The 17,344-nt window shown below is 42.5% G+C and overlaps 1 protein-coding gene across 2 annotated transcripts in view; it reads right to left on the minus strand.

Annotated features, from left to right (window-relative positions):
- The window catches only part of LOC122551428 (INO80 complex subunit D-like), an 81,242-nt gene that overhangs the window by 30,958 nt on the left and 32,940 nt on the right, over positions 1 to 17,344 (minus strand). For both annotated transcript variants that reach the window (XM_043693321.2, XM_043693320.2), the window contains exons 3-4: positions 15,142 to 15,950; positions 6,026 to 6,134 (exon numbers count right to left, since the gene is read on the minus strand). In XM_043693321.2, coding sequence (XP_043549256.1) covers positions 6,026 to 6,134; positions 15,142 to 15,950 — 918 coding nt within the window. The remainder of the gene's footprint in view (positions 1 to 6,025; positions 6,135 to 15,141; positions 15,951 to 17,344) is intronic.

A 17,344-nucleotide genomic window follows, 5' to 3' on the forward strand; every position in this document is an offset into this window, starting at 1 on the left:
CAGTAAACAGGTTGTTCAATTTTTTGTTTGCAGGAGCTCACCATTTGCAAATTGATTGTTAGGTTTCCTATACGCAAACACAGACACAATTTCATGAGGACTCTCCTGACTATGACCTGCTTTGCGATATCGTAAGGTTATGAAGAGCATGATATAAATGCAAATAGCTGGCTTTTTACGGCTATCCAGCAGCCTCATGGTAAGCTTATTGATATTCTGACTGGGTGAAATAGATTGTCGATAATTTCACAAACTGATGAATAAGCTTATAAAATACACTATTTTCAAGGGGTGAAAAGTTTGGAGTTGAAGCGGAAGCCAGAGACAAGATGAAGCTTGTAGCAATGAAGCAGTATTTTATACATAAGGATCGAAAACTCAAGTTTGACTGGTTTGCAAGCTTCACTTTGAACTTAAGGTTTCATTGTGGATTCATAAATCAATCTTTGGTACATGATTAGCTAATGAAATATGTACACCCCACAACCTTAGTTCCTGGAAAAGCTGAAACTGCTACCTAATTTCTGCAGGTTGGTCAGGAAAAGCCTTCAGCAGATTCCTATACACTCCAGAGACATAGAATGGATAAGTACAATGATATTTGACATGATATATTCATGGTAAATCACCCAGGAGCAAATCCATGCTAAAACCCTAAGGAGCAACACAGCCATTCCCACTTCCCCACACTTTCTTCATAGCTGTGTAGATTTCTTAGAGTGCTTTTCTAAAACCCATTTCGAAAGCCTCTACTGAATTTGTCTCCACCACTTGCTGCATTAAAAAAAGCTTCTTTGGCCAATTAACTGTATTGTCCTCTGCTTCCTAAGTATACTGAAATTGCAAACAATTTCTCTATTATGTCTGCAGACACCTCTCAGTTTTTATCATCTCCATCAAACCTCCTTTCAACCTTGTCTTTTCCAAGCTAATCCAACCTTCTCCAATTTACCCCGGTAGCTTCTTCAAAGTCAGGCCTGTAAATCATTTCCAGATTCACTTTGAAAGCGTCACGTCATTCCCCAAGGTCAGTGTTCAGAATTGGACACAATAGAACCATCACCTCAGGACATTAAATGGTGTTACCATCACTGCATCTCCTGCTATCAACAACCTCAGGGTTAACGCTGATCAGAAACAACTGGAAAAACCATACAAAAGCACTAACTACAAATGCCAGAGTTGCCTAAGAGACCAACTCGTCTCCCCAACTGCACGAAGTCTGTCTACCATTTAAAAAGCACAAGTCAGGAGTGTCATGGAATACTCCTCACTTTGTCTGGATGAGTGCAGATCCAACAGCATTGAAAAAACTTGATGACCTCCAGGTAAAAACAGCTTGTTTGATTGGCACCACATTAACAAATATCCAGCCCTTCTAGCACTGATGCTCAGTAGCAGCAGTACAGACCACATACTACAAGAATGGCAGAAATTCATCCAAGCTCCTTAGATGGCAGCTTGCAATGATTCATGACCATTTTCATTTAGGTTAAGGGCAGCAGATATATGGGAACAACATCACTTGCAAGTTGCCCTCCAAGCCAGTCACTACTCTGAAGGAATGGCAATATATTTCTAAGTCAGTGTAGCTGGGTCAAAATACTGGTACTCTCTCTCGCTCAGCAGTTTACCTACAGCATATGGACTGCAGCAGTTTTAGAAGGCAGTTCACCACAGACTTCTCAAGGTTAATAAGGGACAAGCCAATAAATGTTGGCCAGCCAGTAATACCCACATCCCATGACTGAATTAAAAAATGAAATGGAGGCAAAAATCAGTGATTTATCAAGGTTCCTAATGATTTCCTGGATTGTGTGTTCGATACTTCTATTTATTAAGCCCAGGATCTTATTTGCCTTTCTAACTGTTTTCTCAACCTACCCTGTTACCTTGCAACAGTGTACATATATTTCCAGTGTTCACTGTTCTAGCACCTCCTTTGCAATTGGACACTTCACTTTGCACTTCCTCTCATTTCTAACATCAAAATCTTCTCACTTCTCTGCATTAAATCCCACATGCTTGATTTTATTAGTCTACATGCTTTAGGAGTCTACCACCATCCTCCTCACAGCTCATATTAGGTCGTCTGGAAATAATGTTATCATATTCTGAACAATGAAATCAACGTCATTAACAAGGCTCAAGAAAAGCAACAATCAAAAAACCGACTGCTGGGATACGCCTCCCCAAAAGAAGCATCTACTCAAAACTACTTTGTATTTTCTGTCACGAAGCTAACTTCACGTTCACTGTCCCTTTTATTCTGTGGATTTCAACTTGGTTGTTACCTGCATTATGCAGCACCTAATTGTCTTTTGGATGTTTTTATATGCATCAACCTTCCATTAGTTTATCAAAAAGCCCAATCTATATAGTTAAGCAGGATTTGCCTTCCATAGATGTGTGTTCACTGTTTAAAATTTATCTGCACTTGTCCTATTGACTTGGTTCCACATTATTTCTACAACGCCTCCACTGAGGCGAACCTAACAGGCTTGTAGTCGCTGGTTTTAAATTTTTCCAAAGTAGCATTTGCAGTTTTTCAATTCTTGGCACTAACTGGAAAATTATGGCCAGGACCACCTTAACTTACTTCCTTACTTCCCCCAGCACCCTCAGATGTATCCCATTCAGTCCTGGTGACTGATAATTAAGTACAGCCAGCATTTCTCACGCAACAGCTTATATTTGTATGTCACCTTGAATGTCACTGGAGCATTATAAAATAAAATACTCCACAGAGCTACCAAGGAAATGTGAGGCAAATGGCCGAAGGCTTGGTGAAAGACATGGATTTTGAGGAGCATCTTCACTGTGGGAGAAAAGTGGAAAGGCAAAGACAGAAAATTCTTGAGTTTGTGGTCAACAAACTGAAAGCATGGTTACAAGTTCTGGAACAATGAAGAGTGGAAATGATCAAGAAACTTCCTCTTTACCAATTTTTAGCCCTTCCAACATGTCAACTACCTCCTCTTTCACTATGTCTGTGCGTCTGTCTGCATACTGATGCTACAATGCTTATTTAGCACCTCAGCCTTGCTTTCTGCCTACATGTCAGGATCCCCTTTGGGCCATCTTACTGGCTTCACCAGCACTCGACTGCTCATTTGGTATTTACAAGCACACAAGAACTAACTGTACACATGTTGCGTGGAACCTCCTATCATAAGGACCTTGGTCCTGTCTCATTCTGCACAACACTGACAAGAGTTTATTCTAATGCATCGTCAAAGTCTCATCAAAATCCAAAGATTGCAGGTTGTAACCCAACTCCAGACATCAACACAATTTCATCTGCCACTCCAGGAGAGTCCCAAGGGAAGTGCTATCTTTTAGTTTTGTTAAACACAGTGCCCTTCAGCCCACTCAACTAGACAGAAAAGATCCCAAATCAGTCTGTCAGCACATTAGCCTTGAATCAATGTCTGTACAATGATTCAACTGGTCGCGGTCTCACTGCTATTTGACAGACCATTACTGTGCACCAATTGATTGTATGGCATCCACTACAATGTCTACATTTCAGAAGCTCTTTGTCCTTAAAGCACTATATACATGCAGGTACTTTGTATAAGTGGACCAAGGCAATTTAATCAAGGGTTAGATAATCAATCCTGCTCTTTCATCGATATCTTCACAATAAATTGACCCAAGATGCTCTGTGCAATCCAAGATTCCTCCATTTTGTTCTATATTCAGCTAAGAGACTAGGTTTTGACTTCATGCACAGGGTTAGGAATTCTTCTCGGAGAAGTACAACTCATTTTTTAAGATGCATGTGACTGTCAAGTACTTGGTTGATCTTTTAGCTTTCGCTGACCATGTTTATGCAGTCTTGCAACTTCTGCTCAAAACTATGGATTCTCCATTATAAGGTTATGAGCATGGACATGAATTTGAAAATAAGCATACTAGTAAAGCAGAATATTGTGCATAGAACAGTCCCTTCAGCCCTCAATGTTGTGCCAACCTTTTATCCTACTCTAAGATCAGACTAACCTACATACCCTTCGTTTTACTACCTTCCATGTGCCTATCCAAAAATCACAAATGCTGGAAATATAAAGCAGAAAATGTTCCAAACACTCAGGAGATCAAGAACCACCATTCAGCTCAGAGTCCACACAGACCTACACTACCCCTGTGTAATCCCACATTTTCCATGGCTAATCTATTTAGCTTGCACATTGCTGGGCACTATGGGCAATTTATCATTGGCCAGTCCACCTAACCTTACGAGGAAAGGCTGAGGGTCTTGAGGCTGTTTTTGTTAGAGAGAAGAAGGTTGAGAGGAGACTGAATAGAGACATATAAGATAATCACAGGGTTAGATAGGATGGACAGGGAGAGCCTTTTTCCAAGTATGGTGACGGTGAGCACGAGGGGACGTAGTTTTAAATTGAGGGGTGATAGATATAGGACAGATATCAGAAGTAATTTCTTTACTCAGTAGTAAGGATATGGAATGCTTTGCCTGAAACGGTAGCAGATTAACCAACTTTAAGTACATTTATGTAGTCATTGGACAAGCATATTGACGTACATGGAATACTGTAGGTTAGATGGGCTTCAGATTGGTATGACAGGTCGGCACAACATCAAGGGCCGAAGGGCCTGTACTGTACTGTAATGTTCTATACCTTTGGACTATGGGAGGAAACTAACACCTGGAGAAAACCCATGCAGACATGGGGAGAATGTGCAAACTCCACACAGTTGCTCTGGAATCAAACTCAGGTCCCTGGCGCTCTAAGGAAGCGGTGCTAAACACCGAGCTGCCCTGCAAATGAATGGCAGTTCCAATTCTAAGTGAAGAAACTGAAAGTGAATCTCGGATTCCGATAGGAATCAATGTTAAGTTCATTGGTTCATGTCCCATCGGGTAAAAAGACAAGGTACAATTTCAAGTACTGTAACAAAAATATTTGCAATGCTGTGCATTCTGAATTAGACTGACTCGCAAAATAAAATGCACGAACAAAATAAAACAGAAATACAACATACTCACAAACTGTCATACGATCTGAAATGACCTAAGCATTTAGACACACAGGTCTGTTGACTTCTGCACCTTCCATTGTCTTAGTGTTTTACTACCAAAATGAATCATTTCCTGCTCTGTGCATTAAATTTCATTTTCTCCTTGTCTGTCCAATCTACCCATCTGCCCATGCCCTTTTGAAGTTCAACATCATCCTCCTTAGACAGTTCACAACATGTAGGGTTTTGGATCATTTGCAAATTTTGAAATTTTGCCAAGGATGAGATCATATATAAACATGGATACACCAGAAAGAGCTGGGATCATAATACAAACCTCTGGTGAACTCCATAATAAACTTTCCGACAATCCAAAAGCATCTATTCAGTGAGCACCTTTCAAGCTCAGCCAATACTGGTTCCATATTGCTACTGTGTCTTGGATTCCATGAGTTCCAACTTTGGTCAGAGGTCTGTTGTATGGCACTTGATTAAATTCTTTTGTGGAAATCCACGTACACCAATTAACAGCATTATCCTAATCGGCCTTCTGTGTCACCTCATGAAGGTCTCAAGAAAGCTATCTAATCAAGCTTTTTCTTTAATAAATCAAATTGGCTTTCCTCAATGACCCTGCAAGTAACCATGTATTTTGTCCCATATAATGATTTTCAGAAATCTCCCCACAAAATGTTAATCATGTCAGTTTGCAGAGGTCTACATCCTCAACAACAAAGACCCATAACATTACCAACTTTGCTCATCATCCACCCGTTTGGTCTCGTAGATCTACAAGGAACATTTCTCATGTTTTCAGTAGTTCTCTGTCCTTTTGGTCATGTGGAGACCAGATTTATGCATATGAAGTCTCGTCAAGGAGATCGAACGGTTATTCCTTATTCAAAAGGTGTGCGCAGCCAATCAAAGTCATAAGGGTTAGTTCAGTAGAAAAATGACAAATAGGCCTAAAATGTCAAGTTATCAATTCCCAAACCAGGAGTCCCTCATGTTGCTGAATGATTACCCAGATGGTACTCACTCGGGACGAATAGCTGACCACTTGTCCCGCAACGTCCACGCAAACTGGCAAGGAGGCATACGTTCATCTTCCTCTTCCTCCTCCTCGCTGTCCTCAGACCAGTCTAGCCCTGTAGACAAGAAGAATGTCATCTCATTGAACCCAAGGTAGGATGCAAAGCATTATACTGGAGACCCATGGAAAGGTTTTCCAAGTAATACTAAAAGGGACCTGTGGGATAAACACCCAGTATCGTGTAGGGAAAACCCTGAATTATTTAATAAAGAATCAGAAGACAAAGTGTGAAGCTTAAGGAGTTTCTAGACATGACCAGAGGTCAAAAATCTTCCTTCTCCACTTACTAGAGCCTCAGGCTCATTTAACAGCACAAATGGATCCCAATAGCAACTGCCCTCCTTGAATGACCAAGTCTATCTGATCAAACGTTCATCTCAAGAAACACTAGTGACATAAACAATTGCTTTCACTGGTGCGCACAGTCCCGTCAGGCTGTCGCCCCTTCAACACACAGAGCCCTCAAGTTACACCAAGTTCAATGGACACACTGAGCCCTGCAGAGTCAGTCTCCTTTACTGCACTGACCCAGAGTCTTACCATCCTCACTAACACACTGACCGAGTGCACATATCTCCTTTCACACAGATCCCTGCTAGTTTAATAGACTCAAGAGATAATCTTCCATCATTAATGACCCTTGGACTTTGTAACTCTTTGGCACATACGTGAACCCACGTCGCTACTGTCTTAGATTACTAGATTAGATTACTTACAGCATGGAAACAGGCCCTTCAGCCCAACATTTATATGCTGAGAAACATTAACTTCAAAGACTTGAATACATAATAAGTAATTGTGGCCTGAGGATTGATGCCTGTGGCGCTCCATTAGTTACAACTTGTCATATGGAAAATGCCCCCCTTATGCCAACTTGATTATAGTAATTAGACAAAACCCTATCCACACTGACGCTCCGAATAGCAACCCACCCAGACCCATTCCCCTACATTTACCCCTTCACCTAACACTAGGGGCAATTTAGTGTGGCCAATTCACCTGACCTGCACATTTTTGGACTGTGGGAGGAAACTGGAGCACCCGGAGGAAACCCACGGGGAGAATGTGCAAACTTCACACAGACAGTTGCCTGAGGCAGCAATTGAACCCGGGTCTATGGCGCCGTGAGGCAGCAGTGCTAACCACTGTGCCACCGTGCCGCTGGTGCCTTTTATAGTTTTCGCAAAACCTCCCTACTTTTATACTCCATTTCCTTTGAAATAAATGCCAACTCTTCATTTGCCTTTCCCCTCAGAGTGAACGAATACACTAGCTTGACATGATTCATGTAATCCCATCCCCAAATCTCAGTTCTGCAATTTTACCCCAGATAATATTCAACTCTTCTATTCATGCTGCCAAAGTATACAACCTCATTATCCCACACACTCCAAATGTCAAGTTTCTGTCCACATAACCTGTTTATATCCCAATGCAAACTTCATGTCATCCTGGCTACTTGCCCTCCCACCTATTTATATGCTTAGAAACATTAACTTCAAAGACTTGAATACATTGTAAATAATTGTGGTCTGAGGATTGATGCCTGTGGCGCTCCATTAGTTACAACTTGTCATATGGAAAATGCCCCCCTTATGCCAACTTGTTTATAGTAATTAGACAACACTCTATCCACACAAACGTACAACCCCAGCACTATGGGTTCTTCACATATTAAGCAGCCTTGTGTACTTTAAAGAGTTCCCATCTCCTTCAACACACTGACCTCGTCAGTCTGTCTCCTCTAACAATGGTCTCAAGAGTTAGGACAGACAATCACGGTCTAGATTAGTTTGCCTACAGTATGGAAACAGGCCCCTCGGCCCAACAAGTCCACACTGACCCTCCGAACAGTAACTCATCTAGGCACATTCTCCTACATTTACCCTGCCTAATGCAATTAACACTATGGGTAATTAAGCATCGCCAATTCACCTGACTTGCACATCTTTGGATTGTGGGAGGAAACCCACGCAGACACAGGGAGTATGTGTAAAACTCTACACAGACACTCACCCAAGGCAGGAATCAAACCCAGGTCCCTGGCGCTGAGAGGCTGCAGTGTTAACCCTTGAGCCACTGTGACACCCAACTGGTACTGTTATTCCATTTTGCCACTCAAGACTTCCCCACTATTCAAGATATATCCCAGTAACCCTCAATTCTCTTACGCAGCAAGAGTCCATCTAGTTAATGACCCTATCTCCACCACCTTCTGAGGCAGAGTGCTTCAAGAACACACTTTGGAAAAGAAAATTTCCCAATATGTGTCTTGAAACAATGGCCCCCAATTTTTAAACTATGCCCTCTAGTTCCAGGCTGCCCAAGAGGAATCATTCTTTTGACATCCACCTTAAGAGCAACCAAGATCTTCTGCACTTCAATCAAGACAACCCAGTCTTCTAAACCCTTGTGGGGAAGAGCTCAGTCAGTCAGATGATTGGTCAGGATATAAACAATGGAAGAGAATGAAGAAAACCTTCAATCAGAAGGGCAGAGACTTCAGTATGAGAGGAAGAAGTTAGCTTGGAATGTAAAAATGCATTGCAAGAGTTTCTACAGCTATGTTAAAAAAAGGGAGAGAGTAAGTAAAGTGAGTTTATTCCTTTTAGAGGGTGAGTTAATAGCAGATCATACTCTGAAATGAGAAATGTTTTACTTTTGTCTTCACCTTATAGACAATACAAAAAACATTCCACTGGTAGCTATAAAATGTGGAGGAGAGACAGTTAGACAAAATTACAATCATGAGGGAAGTGTCACTCAGCAAACTGAGGCAACGGTTGGCTAACAGCATGTTAATATGCAGGCACAGCACGTATTCAAAAAGACAATTTGAGAAGTTATACTTTGAGAGAACTGAACCTGAAAGGAAGATGTTATATTTCCAGTTATATAGAGCATTTGTGGGACCAGATTTTTAAAGAGTGTTTGCAGTTTTGATCTCCCTATTTAAGCAGGGATATAAATGCATTGGAGGCAGTTCAGAGAAGGTTTCTTAGCTTGTTAGTTGCATACCACCACAGGGTCCTCAGCAGGCTTGCTCAATCACCAGTCTCCTGAACAGACCGATCTCTATGTTCTCCCTTAGTCGTTAGTGCTGATATGGATCATGACCACTGGATCCACACCTTTCATGACAAATTCCCTTCCAGCACTGAGCAAATGACGGAACTGGGCAGATAACACAGCTGTCTAAACTCTCTCTGTTTGCTGCAGAGAACAACGTCAACCCCCCTGGTTATAATAACAATTACAATATTCCTTGTTGCATCCCACTAGAACAGTTTCCTGTACCATAGTGGCATTGCCAAGTTTGCACATCAATCCTGCAGTCCCCACTCTCCTCGAAACAGGCTGAAAGAAGCTCAAAATTGTTGGTCAGTTAGAGGCCGACACTCCCACATTCCTGCCCTACAGTTCCAACATCAGCTTCACTCACAGTAACACCCTCCTGTTCCTTGCACTGACTAAATCAGAAGACAGGTGTCACTGTTTCCTAGCATAAAGTATCCAGATATTTCCCCTCCCTGATAGATGTCACTGTCTGCCGTTCTGCCTCCACCTCGAACTCTAAGCTGAAGCTAGTACAATTTCAAAGTCTTACCTCAGGTATCACGAAAGGTATCCAATAGCTCCCACTTGCCGTTGCTTTGACACATCACCTGAACTGCCATTTTAAGTAAATTTGAGCTGTTGCAATATATTATTTCACTTAGTTATGTTGCCTTTGTATGTTTTACTGAAATTATCACGAATTTGCATACAACAATAACATTTAAGAAAAAAAGATTTTAAACACTTACCGGAGACTCACCAAATAGCTTGCTCCTCCGTTAATAATACAGCAAAAACTGAGTTCAATTAGCTCCAGTGAATCGAACTGCCTCTGGTTGCAAGCCACTAGGGGGTGCTGACCTGGCCTGCTTCTTTGTCACTATCTCCTCTAACAAAACAATGCCGAGAGTTGCTGTGGCCTTTTAACGAGGCACTAACTTTTTTTTCCCTGCACTGTCCCCTCTGTCTCTCCGTTCATGACTGATCGAGAGAATCTCTTTATCATTTAACATACCCACACCTGGCATCACCCTCTTTCCCCCCCCTTAACACACCCAGCCCAGGCATTGCTCTCTCCTCTAACATACCCCCATCCGGGCTCTGCCCTCACCCTGCCCCAACCATCAGACCCCATCCCGGGCTCCACCCTCAACCCACAAACCCCAACCCTGGGCCAGACATCTCCCTCCCCCAACCAGCGCACCAACCCACAGACCCCCAATCCTGGGCAGCCCACAGACTCCCATCCTGGACAACCCCACCCACCTCTCCCAAACACAGAGCCCCATCCCAGGCGCCACATCCCCCCCCCCCCAACACGCACACCCAGCGCACCACCCTCTCCCCTAACATTGACTCATGGACCAGTTGAACTGAAGGGTCTGTTTCCATGCTGTACATCTCTGTGACTGATGATGTTAGTGTATCAGTAGAACCAGTCTCCTTGAAAACTTGCCATGAGCCACTTGAGATTTTCTACTGCCCACACAGGCACTGATCATACAGATCGATGTTTCACATGGGGAGCCTCGGTAGCCCTACATTAGTACACTCCAAAGGAATTAGCGCAGTAATTCTTTTACACAAGGACCCTTCCAAAAGTCTCCATTTAATTCAGACAATTGTTCATGTGATCCTGATGATATTAAGTCAAATAGCTACTCAAATGTTATACTGTTAGATACAGAGCTCACACTTGCCCCTCACATCTGGAACTGCACCTTCCCCAGGCCCCTTCACACACACATACATCTCCTACCCCACCCACAATACCAGGCCCTGATGCTACCATCCCTCTCCTCTACCTCTGAACCTGACCCAAATCCTTCCCTATCATTTCAACCCAATTATTCATTCTAGCTCCTTGAATTACTGTCTCCTGAAACACTCACATTTGCCTTGCTTGTTACTGTCGCCTTTAACACATTGTCCATGAGGTACTGTCTCCTTTAACACTCACACACTGATCCTGCAAATTAAGGTTTTAGGATGACAAGTATGAAATCTACACTGGCAACACAAAATTATTCCTTCCTTTAAAAAACACACACACACACACACCAGAGTCACTATTTGTCTTTCTAAGAACACACTGACCCGAGTCACTGTCTGCTATTTTATTACTAGAATTGCACTTTTATTACAAACACACCCAGAAACACCTATCTGACTTGGAGACCTCAGCATGTTTAACATGCTATAAATTCTAACTCTGACTGGAATAGTGTATGGCTTATGTTTGATATGGGCACCTCTCTAATACTGGGTAGAGTTATTGACACTTTAGAATTGCAGTTGCCACCTCATGTGACTACATTGTTCACAAAGTTTCTGTGCTGGTTACTGGTATATACAGAAAACGTGCTACAAAACTACAGCATGAAGCCAAATGGGCATCCAACATTCAAACACACACTAAGATCACTTAGACAGTAAAGTTACAAAAATAAACAGATGAATATAGCGCCTTTGGTGACCTCACGATGCCTTAAGCTCTTTACAATCAATGAAATAGTTCTGAACTGTTATCACTGATGCAGTGTCAGAAACATAGCAGCTAATTTGCGCACAGCAAAATCCTAAAAACAGCAAATGGACATGTTTTTTGGAAGCGATCTTGATTTGGGGATAATTATCAGCCAGGGCATCAGGTAGATCTCCATTTCTTTGCTTCAACTATCACCTTGAGATTTTTTTGCTTTCAACGGAGGTCTCGACTTATCATCACATCTGCAAGGTTAGTATGGTGAAGGATTTCTTGTTCAAGTCAGTCACTGCTGACAAGTGTTTTACATCCCACTGCTTATCCCAACATAAGGATCTCAATATTTGCTACCTTTGGAGATAATATTTTCCTTTCAAATGGTAATGCCTATCAACTCTAAGTAGTGTTGATTTTAGTTGTTAATTACTTAATCGCAATACCAGACAGCATTTGGCCCATTGTGCTAGATCAGCTCTTCTTTTTGGACAAGTTATCCATGGAGCACTACTCCCAATTAGTTTTCCCAAATCCTTTGCAATTCTCTTCCTTTCTTTTATTGCATATTCAGTTTCTGTTTGGAAGTTGCTATTGGATTTGCTTCCACTCTTCCACCTTTCAAGCCATGAATTATTTATTATTATTTGAGGTAGGAAATCTGAACAAAGAACCCATGGCATAAACCACCATCCGAACCTGTTCTGCATTTAGCATTTGTTATGAAGTGAATTCACACCAAATTGGCTTCGTTAACACCAAATGGGCAATGAGGGGAAAATACTTGTACAACGTGATTAGGTACAGCAAATAACAAAAGATTAGTTTCTTTGCCACCCTCACACCCCCTTCCCCCACAACATGGATCGCCTTGCTCATGGTTGTCAAGGCAAAGCTTCCCTATAAAGGAGCTCAGATTTAACACGCTTTTAGCTTTTCTGAAAAAAAATGCAGCAACACTGATTACTGCCATTGTCATCACAAGTACGTAAGTGAGGAATGCAATACGCTGAAACGTCTGCCACTTATTACTTCTGCAAATGTCAGCTCTTTCAACACTTTCTCCAACTGCATCAGGACGGAAAGGTTCTATAGCACCCCACGCCACCTGAGGAAGTCCCAAATCATTTCACAGTCAATTCATACTTTTTTCTGCAACATCGTAGATGTGATGACCACTTCACACTATCACGTCTCATGGACAGTGATAGGCAAATCATGAGTATTTTTGTCAGAAGAAACATGATAATATTTTTCATAGATGCTTCTCAAGCATGCTCTACCCATTACATCGTGATGCCTGTCCATGTACAAACATTTACAGCACAGAAGAATGATACTCAACCCTTTGCATCTGGACCATCATTCTGCTTTGCACATCGATATCAAAGTGCTCCCTCAAACTATGCAATGTTTTCTGTTCCAACCATACCCTGTGGAAAAGCATACACTACAACTCAATAACTGTGCAAAAAAGGATTCCACCACAACGCCGCATCACAAAACAAATGCAAGTAGTGTCAGAACAAAACACATGGTGGAGTAACAATCATACATAAAATGCCACTCCATAGCCATAACACTCTTAGACCATGCTGACTTGTTCTGGTCATTATTAACAGAATGAACAGGAAACACTATTCGTGTTTTGCACCAACAATTCTGAAACAGCTCGATACAAACTGTGGACAAATAGAAAGTGGGTTGTGGTGGAAAATGTCTATCTAGTTATCAGAAAAGAAATTATAACAAGTTAAAATGGGTGAGAAGAAAAAAAAGTGAAGAAAATAAAAATTAATGGAGAAGCACACTGAGTTGCTTCAACTTATCACCCATGACTTGGCAATTCCAATGCTTTCACTGCCAGTCATACAACCATTCTCCATAAAGCTAAGCAGACTCAAAACTCTTCTTTGGCTATCCTAACAGATACCAGCACCTGTTCACTAGCCACCTGAGCTTACAGATCTCCATTGGTTCCTCAATCAATAATGCTTCAATTTGAAAATTTTATCCTGGTTTAAAATTCCCTCCATAGCTTCATCCTTCCCCTCCTCTGAAATCACACCAAACCCTCTTGAAGTAACCAATGCTCATCTAATTCTGCCTTCTTGCACATCTCCAAAAGTCATTGCTCCATCATTGGCAGCTGTACTCTGGCCTCAACATTTGGAATTTCTTCCATCTCTCAACTTTTCTCTTAAGTTAATATTTCCAAAGGCAGAAGGAGCCAGGTTTCCAGCTCCAAGTCATACATTGGGGTAGTTGGACATGAACAAAATCAAAAATTTGAGATACACTACAGCCCCGTCTCCCCAGTACCCCATCTCCAACATGTCAACTGTCACCTCATCCACCTGCTTAATACATGAATGATAGCCATTTGCAAAAAGACAGCACTTGAAGGACCAGATTACATTCAAAACTTGACATCTTCGGTGAGGGATAAATGATGAGAAACAGAGACAAGAGCACATGGAGGAGCAAACCAGTTCGAAAAGAAACATTTGAATTTACATAGAATATACACTGCAAAATCAGTCCAACAGTTTTCTGCCAATGTTAATGCTCCTTACCGGAATTGTATCTTTCTTCAGCTCAGCTATCTACAAAACCCTGCTCTTCCTTTGAGTTGTACTATGGCAGAATTTGAATATTGTTGAGCAAGAGGCGTGCAGCCAAAGCCTTTCAAAGTTTTGGCAAAATGACTGTTTTCAGCAATATGTGTGTTTCATTCTCCCTCGTGTACATGGCCAGCTTCCTCTTAAACACATCCACTCTGTTCATCTAAACCACTGCATAATACAGCAAGTTCCACATAAACCATCATGACTAAACATGTTTCCCATGAACACCTTATTTGATTTATCATTATAGAATCCAGACAGTGTCAAAGCAGGCCAAATAGCTGATTGGGTGCATACGAACCTCTGAACAGCATCTCACCTGTATCCATTTGCCCCATCCCTGTAACCCTGCATTTCCCATGGTCAATTCACCTCACCAGTCCATGTTTAGACTGTGGGGAAACCAGAGTACCCAGAAGAAACCCATGCAGACTTCACACAGGCAGTTGCCTGAGGGTGGTACAGAACTTGAGTCCCTGGCCCTGTAAGGCAGCAATGCTGATCAGTAAGCCACCGTGTCACCTAAGTGACCATCTTTTTAATGGCACTTAGTCCAGATTCTGTGCCATCTCCCCAAAACCACTGGGAACCTTATCTGTACATATAACTATTAAACCCTTTCAAAACTTAAAAGGCTCTACAAGATCACATCTCAGTGCTATCCTGTCTGTTTAATCTCTCCTGGAAGTTAAAACCTCAGTTCTTACATGACTCTTGTCAGCTAATTGGTACTCCACACTGTTTTTGTCACAAGGATACAAGAACTGTGCATAATGCTTGCTTAACGAAGTGCCGCTCATTTTTCACAGAATTAACCTGGTTACCGAAGGGGTTACTTGACTGACATGTTAAAGGATTGCATTTTCAGCAAAAGTAGATTAAACACCTCACGCTCCTACCTAGATGTGGGAAGAGATCCCGGTGCAACAGCTGCTTTTCAGCACAGAGCTTTGCTAGTCTCTGTAGCCTGCTCCTACAGGCTGACCGCTGCCTGCAGACTGGTGTGGATTTTGAAGCCTTGAGGACAACCACATCAGGCCGGGGAGAGTCTGTTGCCATGGTGACAGGCGGCGGTAGGGTCGCAGTTGGCTGTGCTGGGGGTGGCGTCTGCTGTAGCGGTGAGGCAGACTGGTGGGCCTTTCCATTTGGCGAATGCGAGGCTGGCGTTGTCGTAACGATGCTGTGGGTTGATGCTTGCGGCAAGCTGGGAGCTGGGGGTGGAGGTGGAGGGGGTTTGCATAGCAGGCCCTGTGGCAGTCCAGCGGGTTGGGGGGGACTTGAGAGAGGGGGAGTGCCAGGGTACAGCAGCCGTGATGGTGCAGTATGTGGGATAAAGTGCTCTGATTGCAGTCTGAAAGTCTCAGGCTCTCGCAGCAGTCGTTGCTGCTGCCGGTTCTGAGCCAGTTTGGTCTGAAGCTTCCGTTTGACGGTCCCTTTCCGCAGCACGTAGTCGTCATCGTCGGGGAAAGCGAATGGATCATCGAGCTCATGCTCCAGGTACTGAAGCGTCAGTCGGGGCCGCTGCGGGGATCGTGTTGGCCCATCCAGACCATTTGCTGCCTTCAAGGCCAGCGAGGGCACTGCCAGGCTGACTGCCATGGTAGCATCAGGGTGGAATCTGGGACGCACCTCCTCTAACTGCTCATTCTTTTTCTTCCTCTCCTTTTTGGGCACCAAACCAAGGACTTGCAAGTGGCTGTTGCAGTATCTGTCAGAGAAGGATGAAATAATCAGCACAGCAAGTCAATTACCAGTAAAACATCAAGGACAACATATCTTGCAGTCAGCTCATTCCCCCCCTGTAAGCACTGAGGCCAGACCACGCTATCACGAAGTATGCAGCAATACCTTGTCCTCATTTGAGAGCAGTAGGTGAGAAAGTTTCCTGTTGTATCAACTCAAATCATAGAAAACATTCAAGAGTACAATTACAATTCTCTCCTCCTGACTTTAGGTCATTGCTAGAGAGTTTTATGAATTGGATAAGGTTCCAAATTTAATAACAGAAATTAGCCATTTGGTCCAGCTATTCCGTACGAGTACTTGTGGTCCACTTAACTTACTGCCCATCCTGCTTTATCTAACTCCATCAACGTAGTCTTCTAATCCTTTCTTCCTCATGTGCTTCTAGCTTCCTGTTAAGTCCATCTACGCTGGTCACCTCAACTACTTCATATGTGTGGGTCTACATTCTCACCACTCCCTAAGTAAAGATATCACTGCTGGATTGATGAATTTGCCCATAAATGGAAAAAATCCTGAGTCTTAATAATCTTGAGCTTGTGTCATGTCACAGCTCAGCTTCTGTTGTTCCTCAGAAAGAGGGAGATCTTGCCTGGACATCATTTGTATTTTGTGAAAGCTTGTATTATTTTGGCACAAGGTTGCCTCATTAACATGTTAGTTTTGTTGCTGCAAATGAAGGGGCAAAAAACAATTCTGCAATACATTAGCTCTTTTTCCGATGTCTAGTTAGAGTTCGAATGGGGGACAATGTTGAAGTGCGCCACTATTTGTAAAAAGCCCCCATTTAGAAAAATTTGCAAAATCCTGCAGGAGAGTGAGGCTTTGCTGAATATGGGGGAAACCTGGGTGGGGAAAAGCTGGTGTAAAAGAAAAATCCTTTTAAAAAGTGTTATATAATATAGAAGTAAAATGGACAATAAAAGACCTTGGAAAAGTAGCTCCAGAACACAATGGAAAGACTTCTCTATACGCTTGGTAATTTTTGGGAGGGAATTAAGGAGAAGGGTGCAATTACATAGTGGTGGATGAAAATGAAAATAGCACTGACACTGTTGAGCTGTAGAACAGAGAGGTACAACAGAAGTGTGCAGTTACAACACAAGAAACATTTTCGACAAAGCACCAGAGTATCTACACAATTTGCGTGATAGGATAGCTGAAAAGGAGAAAAGTAAAATGTGCAGAACTGCGCTGCAAGCTGAACGATTTTAAAATGATATGTATATACTGGTAAGACAAGAGGCAGAGGGTCAGCCATGCTTGCAAGCAGTAGACTACAGGTGAAGAGTAGACACAGGTTAAGTAAGTGGTGCTCCAATCAAAACTTTCAGCTCCGCCAACTATCAAGGACTGAAA

This window comes from Chiloscyllium plagiosum, unplaced genomic scaffold (genome assembly GCF_037043375.1).
Source record: "Chiloscyllium plagiosum isolate Xiang-an unplaced genomic scaffold, Cpla_swu_hap1 HiC_scaffold_7, whole genome shotgun sequence".
In the NCBI taxonomy this organism is placed as follows: Eukaryota; Metazoa; Chordata; class Chondrichthyes; order Orectolobiformes; family Hemiscylliidae; genus Chiloscyllium; species Chiloscyllium plagiosum.